This window comes from Salmo trutta, chromosome 4 (genome assembly GCF_901001165.1).
Source record: "Salmo trutta chromosome 4, fSalTru1.1, whole genome shotgun sequence".
Lineage (NCBI taxonomy): Eukaryota > Metazoa > Chordata > Actinopteri > Salmoniformes > Salmonidae > Salmo > Salmo trutta.
This window is the reverse complement of record NC_042960.1, coordinates 58,309,752-58,322,600: the sequence shown is the minus strand read 5'-3', so window position 1 is coordinate 58,322,600 and position 12,849 is coordinate 58,309,752. Positions and strand designations below refer to the sequence as shown.

At 42.5% G+C, this 12,849-nt stretch overlaps 1 protein-coding gene across 2 annotated transcripts in view; it reads right to left on the bottom strand.

Annotated features, from left to right (window-relative positions):
• Window positions 1-16: 16 nt before the first annotated feature.
• LOC115192717 (cathepsin D) overlaps window positions 17-12,849 on the bottom strand; it is a 26,350-nt gene continuing 13,517 nt past the window's right edge. For both annotated transcript variants that reach the window (XM_029751507.1, XM_029751505.1), the window contains exons 5-9: window positions 12,603-12,799; window positions 12,280-12,402; window positions 1,026-1,170; window positions 642-740; window positions 17-276 (exon numbers count right to left, since the gene is read on the bottom strand). In XM_029751507.1, coding sequence (XP_029607367.1) covers window positions 130-276; window positions 642-740; window positions 1,026-1,170; window positions 12,280-12,402; window positions 12,603-12,799 — 711 coding nt within the window. In that variant the 3' untranslated portion in view covers window positions 17-129. The remainder of the gene's footprint in view (window positions 277-641; window positions 741-1,025; window positions 1,171-12,279; window positions 12,403-12,602; window positions 12,800-12,849) is intronic.

Genomic DNA, 12,849 nt, shown 5'->3' with positions numbered 1-12,849 from the left:
ACTCTTTTCAACATTATTTCACTGGGCAGGGCTATCTAGAAGGTTTGGATTAAATGTGGATGCAGAAGACACATTTCGGTTGAATGTATTCAGTTGTGCAACTGACGAGGTATCCACTTTCCCTTCCTCTTATATTGCTTTGGCAAATCCCACCCTATCGTTGTCCCGGTCAAAGACTGTGTAGTAAGCTCCAATGAAGATATCTCCCAGGGTCCAGCCAGGGAAGCCTGAGGGGGAAAATCCTAAAAGGCAGACTTTCTTGCCCTTCGTAGTCCACTGTTCAATCATGCACACACACACACACACACACACACACACACACACACACACACACACACACACACACACACACACACACACACACACACACACACACACACACACACACACACACAGTTAAGAAGGTAAGAAGGAGCACCAGTGACATCTACAGATATATTAACAAGGTTTCTATTCTAACAGCCTGTATAATGATGCCACATTATTACACTGTATATTTCCATATGCCTTTTACTTTCCTAGACTCTGACTATGCTAACATTACATTGCAGTATCATATGATATACATGATATATATACAGTAAATTTATAGTGCATTTAGTTCTTTACAAACTGCCTGATATGCTATGTACTGTACATACCCTGAGAATATACTGTTCTCCAGTCAGAGGGTAGACCTTTCCACTGACAGTGAAGGAGACATTGGGGAGGGAGGACACTTTCTCACAGTCAACTGTGTACTGTGAAACAAGTAACAGATAGCGTTTAAAGACAGTAAAACCACCCTCTCATAGCTAACATGCTTCAATGTCAACAGAATCTCTAGAGTTGTGAAATGGCTATTCGAGGACCTATTTCGCTTCATGATTACAATTATATTCACCCTCTTTGGTTTGGTAGATACCAGGAGGATATACTCGTCGGTTGGTATGCATTTTCTAAAGAAAAGGATTAGGGAGATACTGTAGAGAGAAGAGATAGAAAATAATAGGTGATTCTAGTTTCTGACATCTGTCATGTTCTACCTTTCCACGGTTCCAGTGCACAGCTCCTACAGCCTTCTGCAGAGCACTGATCTCATCATAGGGACCTAGGATCAGGGAGGTGCCAGTGTCCACCACGGCCTCACAGCCACCTTTACACAGCTTGACATCCTCTCCAACGCTCAAACTGCCAAAGACACCCAAATATTTAGAGAAATATACTGAACAACAGTTTCAACAGTTTCAACAGTTTTACTGAGTTACAGTTCATATAAGGAAATCAGTCAATTGAAATAAATGAATTAGGCCTGAATCTATGGATTTCACATGACTGAACAGGAGCGCAGCCATGGGTGGGCCTGGGAGGGCATAGGCCCACCCACAGGGGAGCCAGGCCCAGCCAATCAGAATAAGTTTTTCCCCACAAAAGGGCTTTATTACAGACAGAAATACTCCTCAGTTTTATCAGCTGTCCGGGTGGCTGGTCTCAGACGATGCCGCAGGTGAAGAAGCCGGATGTGGAGGTCCTAGGCTGATGTTGTTACACGTGGTCTGCGGTTGTGAGGCCAGTTGGACATACTGCCAAATTCTATAAAATGACGTTGGAGGCGGCTTATGATAGAGAAATGAAAATTCAATTCTCTGGCAACAGCTCTAGTGGACATTCCTGCAATCAGCATGCCAATGGCATGCTCCCACAAAACTCGGGACATCTGTGGCATTGTGTTGTGGGGGAAAAAATACACATTTTAGAGTGGCCTTTCATTGTTCCCAACACAAGGTGCACCTGGGTAATGATCATGGAGTTTAATCAGCTTCTTGATATGCCACACCTGTCAGGTGGATGGATTATCTTGGCAAAGGAAACATTTTCATCAACAGGGATGTAAACAAATTTGTGCCCAACATTTTTGAGAAATAAGCTTTTTGTGCATGTGAAAACATTCTGGGACCTTTGATTTCAGTTCATGAAAAATGGGACCAACACTTTATGTGTGTTTATATTTTGTTTAGTATAGAACGTAGCGGAGCAGTCATTTTTAAGGAGTTTGATTGTGTACGTATAGTTGATCTCTCAAGTATGTGTGGGATGGGGGAAAAAGACAGCAGCTTGAAGCCCTTAATGGGACTACCTTGTTAAATAAACATTAAAGTAACTATAGGATGTTCAATTAAAAATACATCTTCTGACCAATGGCTAAAATAATATGTACATTTTGTATATTATCCTCTAATTGTGTATATGAACCTCATGTCTCTATCATAATACGTTGGATTTCTATTAGAGTTTTTACTCTTGTAGGATGGTCAAAATTAAGGAGTGTCACGGATCCCCCCTGTACTGACGCTCATTCTGTTCACCAGTCCGGAGGTCTTGTCTGATTACACACACCTGGTTCCCATTTCCCCCTGATTAGTATGTTAAATATGTGCCCTCTGTTCTCGCTGTCGGTTATTGTTCCCATGTCCGTTGGTGGTGTGAGTACCTATACGTTGGTGCAGCTGGTATGCTGCGTGCTATATATATTGTGTATTACGGGTATCGTCCCGTGTCGAGGTTTACTCTCTCTCTTTTGTTTGGGTACAGCCCAGTGTTTTTGTGTACGTGTTTGTTTTGGGTGTATTAAAAACCCCTATTGTGTATTCCTGTGCCTGTCTCCAAAATCCTTTATACCAGCATGACAGGGAGACTAAATCTATGCAGGCCAGAGGAAAAAAAGGGTCAAAAATCTGGTAAATAGCATCGCGTCAGCTAGGCTGGATGCTGTCTGAGAATTAAGGCTACCTGACAGGCTTTCCATTGAACTCGGTATCTTTCTTCTCATATCCGGAGAACATAAAACAATATAGAGGTAAGAAGATAGATATCAATTTTGAGACATGACATGTAGTATTTTCATATTAGTATGTGCTGTTCCTATTAATGCAGTTTCTTCTTTTTCGAAGACTTCACACAAAAACAAGCGTACAGTGGTTCCTCCTTTAAAAGTTGCGTCATTAAGCATTCTGTGGCACGTCATTTAATTGTCAGCCATTTTTTTCTGTTAATGCAAGTTAGTGTTAGTTTGACCACCAGAGGTCATATTTGAGAAGCATTCGATAGTCGTCCATATTGCAGGCACGTGTGTCACGCCCTGACCATAGAGAGCCTTTTTATTCTCTATTTTGGTTAGGTCGGGGTGTGACTATGGTGGGTAATCTAGGTTGTTTATTTCTATGTGGGCCTGGTATGGTTCCCAATCAGAGGCAGCTGTTTTTCGTTGTCTCTGATTGGGGATCATATTTAGGCAGCCATTTCCCCACTGTGTTTTGTGGGATCTTGTTTATGTGTAGTTGCCTGTGAACACGTCATTTGCTTCACGTTTCGTTCGTTCTTTATTGTTTTTGTGCGTTTCATTCAATAAACATGTGGAACCCATATCACGCTGCACTTTGGTCCAAATGTTATTATGATGATCGTGACAGCGTGGGACACCGGGGTTCAATTCCCCGACCATGAGGAAGGAGTAGGCTGTCCTTGTAAATAATAATTTGTTCTTAACTGATTCCATATGTTATTTTAAAGTTGTGATGTCTTCACTATTATTCTACAACGTAGAATAGCTAGCTACTTCCAGACACAAATGAGACCACTCTGACCATTTTACTCGCCCTAGCAGAGCTAGTTAGGCAGTTTTTGTGTTAACCAGAGCGTTGGTGACTAACTGTGCTGCTGGAAACAATTTAATTATGCTTTTTTTTGTCGACGTTTACTGACACCGGCCATATGCAACAGGTGTTGAGTGCTAGTAAATTCATTATTCTGTGCTCTGGTACACTCAGACGAGAGTTCTCTGAAATTGGAGCCAGAGCGAATTTACGAAAGCACCCGAATGTCCATTGTGAACACACAACGACTAAACCATTTAGCTAAGCTAAGAATGACTGGAATGATCAAGTCAATAAACGTTGGCTAGTTAGATAGCCTATCATTAATATACTGTCAAGTTTGATGTATAACTACTAACGTTAGGTAGATAGCTAACATACCAGTACATACTGCTGTAATGATATGCTATGTGGTTCGTAAGGACAGCGTAGCTAACAAATTGTCAGCCAACATAACGTGTAAGGTAACTTATTTGAAAAGTCATTACTTTATTACATTGAGTAGCAAGCTACCGTGAGGACGCGCTCTATCGACTCTGTGGCTTGAGCATGCTTTTGGTGCACAATCGATAGCGTGCTGGACTTCGGGCAAGAAGATTGAGTGTTCGAAACCTGCTCCCTGCTTGTTTCATCTGAAGTCGTGCACATTTATCAGTTTATTATTTGGTTTATATTGCCCATTCATTGTCAGTTAGAGACACAGTAGTGCATTGGGACCCAAAAGCATAATCAGTGCTCTAACTCCCCCTTGGTCGTCAGGGCAAATCTGGTCTGTGATAGGACGGGTGTTTTTCACACCTAGCTCGGATATTAGATTATTATTTAGTAAAGGTTGAATAGTCTATTGTTCAGCTATTAGCCCTCCTCCCCAACTTGCAACAAACGGATGCCTTTGTCAAGAGCAGAACTTTTATTTTCAATAAAAAATGATTGTTCTAAAGGCAAAAACGAGGCTTCAAAGTAAAAAAAAATGTTTGCAATCAAATATTTTGTAATGGAGCAAAACTTCATGCATTTTATTCCGCCAAAATATTTAGAGAACAAAAAATGTATTTGAAAACAAACTCCAATTTAATTTCGCTATCAACCACCCTCCGTTTTGCAATTGTTTTAGTGTCAGTTTGGCTACAACCAATACGGTTCAGCCTTTCTTTCCGACACAAAGGAAGTCATAGCGGACACCTACGAAGGACTGTGTGATGATGGCATCTCAGGTAAGCAGCACTGGGCGTTCTTCCGTCCAACTTTTACATAGCTAGCAGTTAGCTCCTACGATTCAGTGTCGGTTCATAACGTTCTACTATATTACATTCATACATACATACAGTAGAATGATAAAGCATGCAATTATTATTCTCAAGCTAACCAAAAGCATTTAGCTCCGAACACCTATTTTCACCATTTTTAGTTGAATTAATTTAACTTTCTTTCATGGCACCTCATAAGCAGGCCATGTCCTATTTGTTTCATAGCCGATATATAATCATATTTCATGACATTGTAACAGTTAGCTTTTTTTACAGAAGGATGAAAGAACACAATATGTCTGTCAGGGAATGCTATTCTGATATGTCAGATGAAGAGTTAGACCAGAAAGTCAGCGCCATTAAGTGAAGGATGCCCCATGCCGGCTTTAGAATGGTCAAAGGAAGTCTCAGAGCAATGGGCCATCGTGTACAATGGCAAAGAGTTTAGGGAGTCTTTACAGCGTGTAGATGGTGCAGGTATCATTGCCAGAATGATCCAGCTTCGTAGCATTGCTCAGAGAAAATACTGTTTCTGCTCCCCTGTCTCTCGTTCACATTGATACAAATCATAAATTGATAAGGTACTAAGATGTATAATGTCTCCATCAAATCTAAGAAGTTATTTTAACTTTTTTTATTCTTACTTATTCGTAGACAAATTTTCACTGATGTATGAAATTGGAGTTCTTCATCAACTGGTAATAATGAAGCATGTTAATAGGTCAAACATTTCACTTTTAATTCTAATGCATTTTTTCAAGATACAACATTGTCATCTTTGGCAGTATAGATGGATTTTCAAAGAAGGTATGTATATTATTTTGTATACAAATTGCATATTTCCCATCACCTAATGAACAACCACAATACCAGTCTGGTGTTAAGCTTTCTGTGCTGTATTGACGTATCCTGAAAATGACATCTGCTGCTTTAGATTGAACGGTCATGTCTCAGTTATTGTTTTCATATCTACAAAAAATAAGCTGTTTTCTTTACTTTCAGAGTGTGAGTTGATCAAGGGGTTGAAAATGTAGATATTGCAAGATGTTCACTGTCCAAAGAACAGGCCGTGGAAGCTTTATTGCTGGCAAGTGTCCATAACCAGAGGTAATTAAACTGTTGTGTTCTTTTTCTCTCTTCCTCTCTGCCTGTCTTGTTGTACATGGAACCTGTCTCACATGCACAGTTTGGAGGAAGAAGGGTACCTTGACCTGTTGAATTCTATCCACCTCTTCTGTGTGGGATATGTGTTCCTACCTCATCTGTGGGCAGATCTGCAGCATTTCAGAGAGTTGGAATAATCACCCTTTATGTACAGAGGCGAACCTGATACCTCACCAGCTGTGGCATATCGGAATGCTCCAAAGACATGTGCACATTTTTGTTTTTGCCTTAGCACTACACAGCTGGTTGAAATGATCAAGTCATCATCAAGCTTCAAGTGGTATTTGTTTAATAATGACTATCTTCAATTGTTTGTCCTCATGTGTCTGTTTTTCAGTATAAAGTACTCTGTAGCCACTTAGTGTGGACACCAGGTGAGACCACACACAATAACAGTCTCTCTCCTTCACTTCATGCCTCTCCCCCTTTTCCTAAATCCTGTAGGTTATATCAGCTGTTGGTGAACCCCTCCCGCATCTAAACTGGCTGACAGAGGGCACAGCATGATCATAGGTGAGAGGTCACCTGGTCGGGTCAACAGGAAGTATTATTAAAGAGATGCTTTACATTGAAATACAGATCGAGATGTAGTAGTCCCAGAGTTAATGATCCAAGGTCAGTTTTGCATTTCACCTCCTGATGATTATGATGACTGACTGTGTTAGAATAAAAAAACAAGGCTTAATCATGCTCTCTCTCTATCCATCTGTCTCTCGTCTGCAGGTATGTTTTGATGTGAGAGAGGAAGCCAGTCCCATCATCGCCACCTCACCCATTCTTAAGATAACCTTCAGGCCAACTGAGGGCCCAAGACTGGTTAGGAGACACCACTAGAGACACTGTAATTGTGATGAACTGAGAGAATATTAGGGTAGCACTGTAATTCATTAATCATATGCTGTCTGCCTCTGTTCTTACCGCTTTCCCTTTCTGTCTTCTACACATCTCTCCCACCTCGTCTTTCTTCCTCGTTTTATGATGCACACCATATGTACATTGAAGTACAGATTGAAATTGCATTTATAATATTACAATTATCATAATTATAATGCATGTATTATGTATTTATAACACCTGGATAATTAACTTTCAATAAAGCTTTTCACATTCTCAACTGGTTGAAATTAAGTATCTCATTGAAATACTATCCTGTGACATCAGATGAAGGGAGTTAGATATTCATATGTTTTATTTTCTGTATATATGAATTACAAATCAGCCTTTACTTCAATCATGTTTCTAGTCTATTGCATAGTTACAATGTGTAATCATTGATGTCCCAGTAGTAGGAGTGGTAAATACTGTTGAAGTTTATTAATTGTAATACATACATATAGACACAACATTATTCAAAGAACGGCGCACTGAGCGTACTGCGAGCTTTTATTTTCAAAGCCTTTTAGTTCTATTTAATTCAGCTCGTGTCATGCTAATTTACCCATTTGCTTCCCGCGGAAACAACTTGGAAGATGACGACGACGAAATGTAAAGTTTGATGAGATTATTATTGGATGTATTAGGTTACGAAATCTGACTTTAGGATATAATGTTAATGATAAACTCAGCAAAAAAGAAACGTCCTCTCACTGTCAACTGCTTTTATTTTCAGCAAACTTAACATGTGTAAATATTTGTATGAACATAACAAGATTCAACAACAGACATAAACTGAACAAGTATCGCAGACATGTGACTAACATAAATTGAATAATGTGTCCCTAAACAAAGGGGGGTTCAAATCAAAAGTGACAGTCAATACCTGGTGTGGCCACCAGCTGCATTAAGTACTGCAGTGCATCTCCTCCTCATGGACTGCACCAGATTTGCCAGTTCTTTCTGTGAGATATTACCCCACTCTTCCATCAAGGCACCTGCAAGGTCCCTGACATTTCTGGGGGAATGGCCCTAGCCCTCACCCTCCGATCCAACAGGTCCCAGAGCTCTTCGCTGGCCATGGCAGAACACTGACATTCCTGTCTTGCAGGAAATCACGCACAGAACGAGCAGTATGGCTGGTGGCATTGTCATGCTGGAGGTTCATGTCAGGATGAGCCTGCAGGAAGGGTACCACATGAGGGAGGATGTCTTCCCTGTAACGCACAGCGTTGAGATTGCCTGCAATGACAAGCTCAGTCCGATGATGCTGTGACACACCGCCCCAGACCATGATGGACCCTCCACCTTTAAATCGATCCCGCTCCAGAGTACAGGCCTCGGTGTAACTCTCATTCCTTTGATGATAAACGCAAATCCGACCATTACCCCTGGTGAGACAAAACTGTGACTCGTATGACAAAAGAGCACTTTTTGCCAGTCCTGTCTGGTCCAGCGATGGTGGGTTTGTGCCCATAGGTGACGTTGTTGCTGTGAATATCTGGTGAGGACCTGCCTTACAACAGGCCTAGGAAACCTCAGTCCAGCCTCTCTCAGCCTATTGTGGACAGTCTGAGCACTGATGGAGGAATTGTGCATTCCTGGTGTAACTTGGGGAGTTGGTGTTGCCATCCTGTAACTGTCCCGCAAGTGTGATGTTTGGATGTACCGATCCACTGCGAGGACGATCAGCTGTCCGTCCTGTCTCCCTGTAGCGCTGTCTTAGGCGTCTGACAGTATGGACATTGCAATTTATTGCCCTGGCCACATCTGCAGTCCTCATGCCTCCTTGCAGCATGCCTAAGGCACGTTCACGCAGATGAACAGGGACCCTGGGCATCTTTATTTTGGTGTTTTTCAGAGTCAGTAGAAAGGCCTCTTTAGTGTACTAAGTTTTCATAATGGTGACCTGAATTGCCTACCATCTGTAAGCTGTTAGTGTCTTAACGACCGTTCCACAGGTGCATGTTCATTAATTGTTTATGGTTCATTGAACAGCATGGGAAACAGTGTTTAAACCCTTTACAATGAAGATCTGTGAAGTTATTTGGATTTTTACGAATTATCTTTGAAAGACAGGGTCCTGAAAGAGGGCTGTTTTTTTTGGCTGGAGATCGACCCCACTGAAGGATTCAAAACATGAAGAATCAGATTTGTCTCTGTGAAATGGAGGCAGGAGACACCCCAGTGGTGGAGTGCTTAATAACCCTGATGTGGAGTAGTATAAGGCACACCTGCCCGCCCGTCCAGCTCTGACTTAGAATATGTGGACAACTATAAATACCTAGGTTAGACTGGAAACTCTCGCTTCATATTCGTCGCCAAACCCACTGGATCCAGGTCATCTTTGCTAGGTAAAGCCCCACCTTATCTCAGCTCACTGGTCACCATAGCAGCACCCACCTGTAGCATGCGCTCCAGCAAGTATTTTTCACTGGTCACCCCCAAAGCCAATTCCTCCTTCGGCAGCCTTTCCTTCCAGTTCTCTGTTGCCAATTTTATTTATTTTTTACCTTTATTTAACTAGGCAATTCAGTTAAGAACAAATTCTTATTTTCAATGACAGCCTAGGAACAGTGGGTTAACTGCCTTGTTCAGGGGCAGAATGACAGATTTGTACCTTGTCAGCTCGGGGATTTGAACTTGCAACCTTTCATTTACTAGTCCAACGCTCTAACCACTAGGCTACCCTGCCGCCCTGTGACTGGAATGAACTGCAAAAATCACTGAAGCTGGAGACTCATATCTCCCTCATTAGCTTTAAGCACCAGCTGTCAGAGCAGCTCACAGATCACTGCACCTGTACATAGCCCATCTGTAATAGCCCATCAAACTACCTCATCTCCATACTGTTATTTATTTTCTTTATTTTGCTCCTTTGCACCCCTGTATCTCTACTTGCACACTCATCTTCTGCACATTTATCACTCCAGTGTTTAATTGCTATATTGTAATTTTTTAGCCACTATGGCCTATTCATTGCCTTACCTCCCTTATCCTACCTCATTTGCACACACTGTATATATACTTTTTTCTATTGTATAATTGACTGTATGTTTGTTATTCCATGTGTAACTCTGTGTTGTTGTTTGTGTCGCACTGCTTTGCTTTATCTTAGCCAGGTCGCAGTTGTAAATGAGAACTTGTTCTCAACTAGCCTACCTGGTTAAATAATGGTGAAATATATCTATATTTTTTAAAGGCACAGAGCCACGTCAAAAAGTTATCCCTCAGACAAGTTGGCTCGTATTCCTTCCTTCAGGGTTCTGTTCAAGCTTTCCACCCCCTGTTTGTTTGAGGGTGGTACACAGCCGTCCAGACGTGCTTGATGGATTGCTTTTCAAGGTACACAGACAGATTATTCGAGACAAGCTGGGGTCCATTGTCTGTCGTAATTGTGCTGGGCAACCCCCACTGACAGAACAGCTTATCCAGTGTTTGGATGATCATCTATGTGGTAGTAGAGGACAACGGCACGGCTTCTGCCCATTTCGAATGCAAGTCATGAATGACCAGTAGAGCCATAGAGGCTTATGTCCGGAGCCCTATGTGGCCAGCAGTGCTGTGAGGGCTTGATGGTCTGTGCGGAGTTTGAATGTTCTGCCTTACAATTACAAGTGCCAGCGCTCGCACGCCCACATGCAAGCCATGGCGTCCTACTCTCCCACAGAGTACTTTTGTTCAATCGGAGACAAGGCCCGTGAGGCAAAGGCCACTGGCCGTTCCACGCCTCCATGCAGTTGAGACAAAACAGCTTCAAGGGCCACTGTCGAGGCATTACAGGGGACAATCGTTTGTGTTGATGTGTCAAAGTGAGCCAGTGTCGGTGTCGATGTAAGCTGCACCTTGAGCTCCTGTACAGCATCCCGACAGTCCTGAGTCCATGTCCATGGTGCATCTTTTTTTCAGAAGCCGTCAAAGAGGAACAGTTGTTCACGGCCCTGAGGTCCATGCAGATCCAAAGATCACAATTTTTCTTGGGCACAACGACCAGGTTTGAGACCCATGGCGAGGCGTCAAGTAGGTTGTCAAGTCCCTTGTCAATGGGCTCCCGAAGGGTCAGCGGAACCCTCCACAATGGCTAGATTACTGGCTTGACCTCTTTGATGACTGTAGGCCAGTGGACAAAACCTCTGAGGTGACCTGGCCCCTTAAACAGTTGTGAGTACTCCATAGGCTCTGGTGCAGGCAACGTAGAACTGGCTGGCCGGTGTGGTTTTGTTGTAACAGACTGGCAGTGAGACAGTCTCAATGATTGAGATTGGTGTGTGGTTGTAGCTGTAGAGGAATACTGCTGGTCTCTGGAGTGGAACGTGAGAAGAATTAGTCATAAGTGGCTTTGTTCAAAAGTGACATATTTGCTTCAGTGTCAGTCACCAGTGAGGTTTTAACACCCTCGATGTAGCAGTCACATTGCTTGGTCGCAACTGAGTCATCATGTACAGAGTTAATGGAGACTGGTGAACTTCGACGTCTGCATTGCTTGCAGGATGAGAGGGTTCTTCGTCCTGCACCAGAGCCGCCTCCTATGCTAGCGTATTCGCGGGATGAGAGGGTTCTTCGTCCCGCACCAGAACCGCCTCCGATGTGGGAGGATCCACAGGATGAGTAGGTTCTTCGTCCTGCACCAAAGCCGCCACCAAGACTAGACACCCCCCCAACCCTCCCTTTTGGTTTCAGGTTTTGCGGCCGGAGTCCGCACCTTTGGGGGGGGGGGGGGGGGTACTGTCACGTCCTGACCATAGAGAGCTCGTATTTTTCTATGGTAGAGTAGTTCAGGGCGTGACCGGGGGATTTTGTCTAGTTTATTTATTTCTATGTTTGGTTCTAGTTTCTTTTTTCTATGTTGGGGTTTATGTCTAGTTTACATTTTCTATGTTGTGTTCTAGGTTGGGGTTTTCGTATGATTCCCAATTAGAGGCAGCTGGTCATCGTTGTCTCTAATTGGGGATCATATTTAAGTTGTTGTTTTTCCCACTAGTGTTTGTGGGAGATTATTTTGAGTTTATGCATGATGGACCTCTTCGTCACGGTTTATTGTTTTTTGTTTATAGTTTGTCTGTCTTGCATAGTTTCACATAGAAATAAAGATGTGGAACTCCTTCATACAACAACCGTGACAAGACCGGTATACACCCACATTATTCTGGGATATGCCGATACCCTTCCAAAACAGAAAAATTGATTTTCAACATACTTAATTAAAACATTTTGGGAGAAAAAACTATTTCACACATATTGTAATTTCATAAATCTGAAAACAATGGACAGTTACTTTAAAATAAAATACACTGGTTGTAATAAATACACTGGCTGTAATAAATACACTGGTTATAATAAATACACTGGTTAGCAGCACTGACCCATCCATGTGGATGTTCCAGAGGTCCTTTGTGGTGATGTTGACATAGTGGAAGTCCCCAGTGTAGTATGCAGGGTCAGTCCCTCCCAGCACTAGCTGTCCCCCTGGCTGGTTGGAGGAGATCCTGTCACAGAACAGTAGCGCCCATCAGAAGACAGCATCTGCAGTACATTTCCAGTGGCACAAGTAGATTCTAAAACTGCCATGTTAACTACAGCTCATTCAGATCTCCCTTGGGAAAGAGTTCTTCTCAATGGGACTTTCTGGATAAATATGTATAAAATACAATAATGATCTGCGTTCCACTTCACTATCGCCACTCACTTGTGGTTGAGGTAGAAGGAGAAAACATTCTCCGCCAACAGCTTCTCTTTCATTATGTTGTCAAAGACAGGGCTCATGGCATCATCCGTTGGGTAAGACATTCCCAGAACTCCATCGAACTTAGCACCAACGAAGTTCGCTCCATATATCTTGACGGCCTCACCAAACACCTGATCTTTTACGGATACACTTCCAATCTGACAGAAGAGCAAATCAGATGATTTAAAACTATATAATCTGTCGGTGG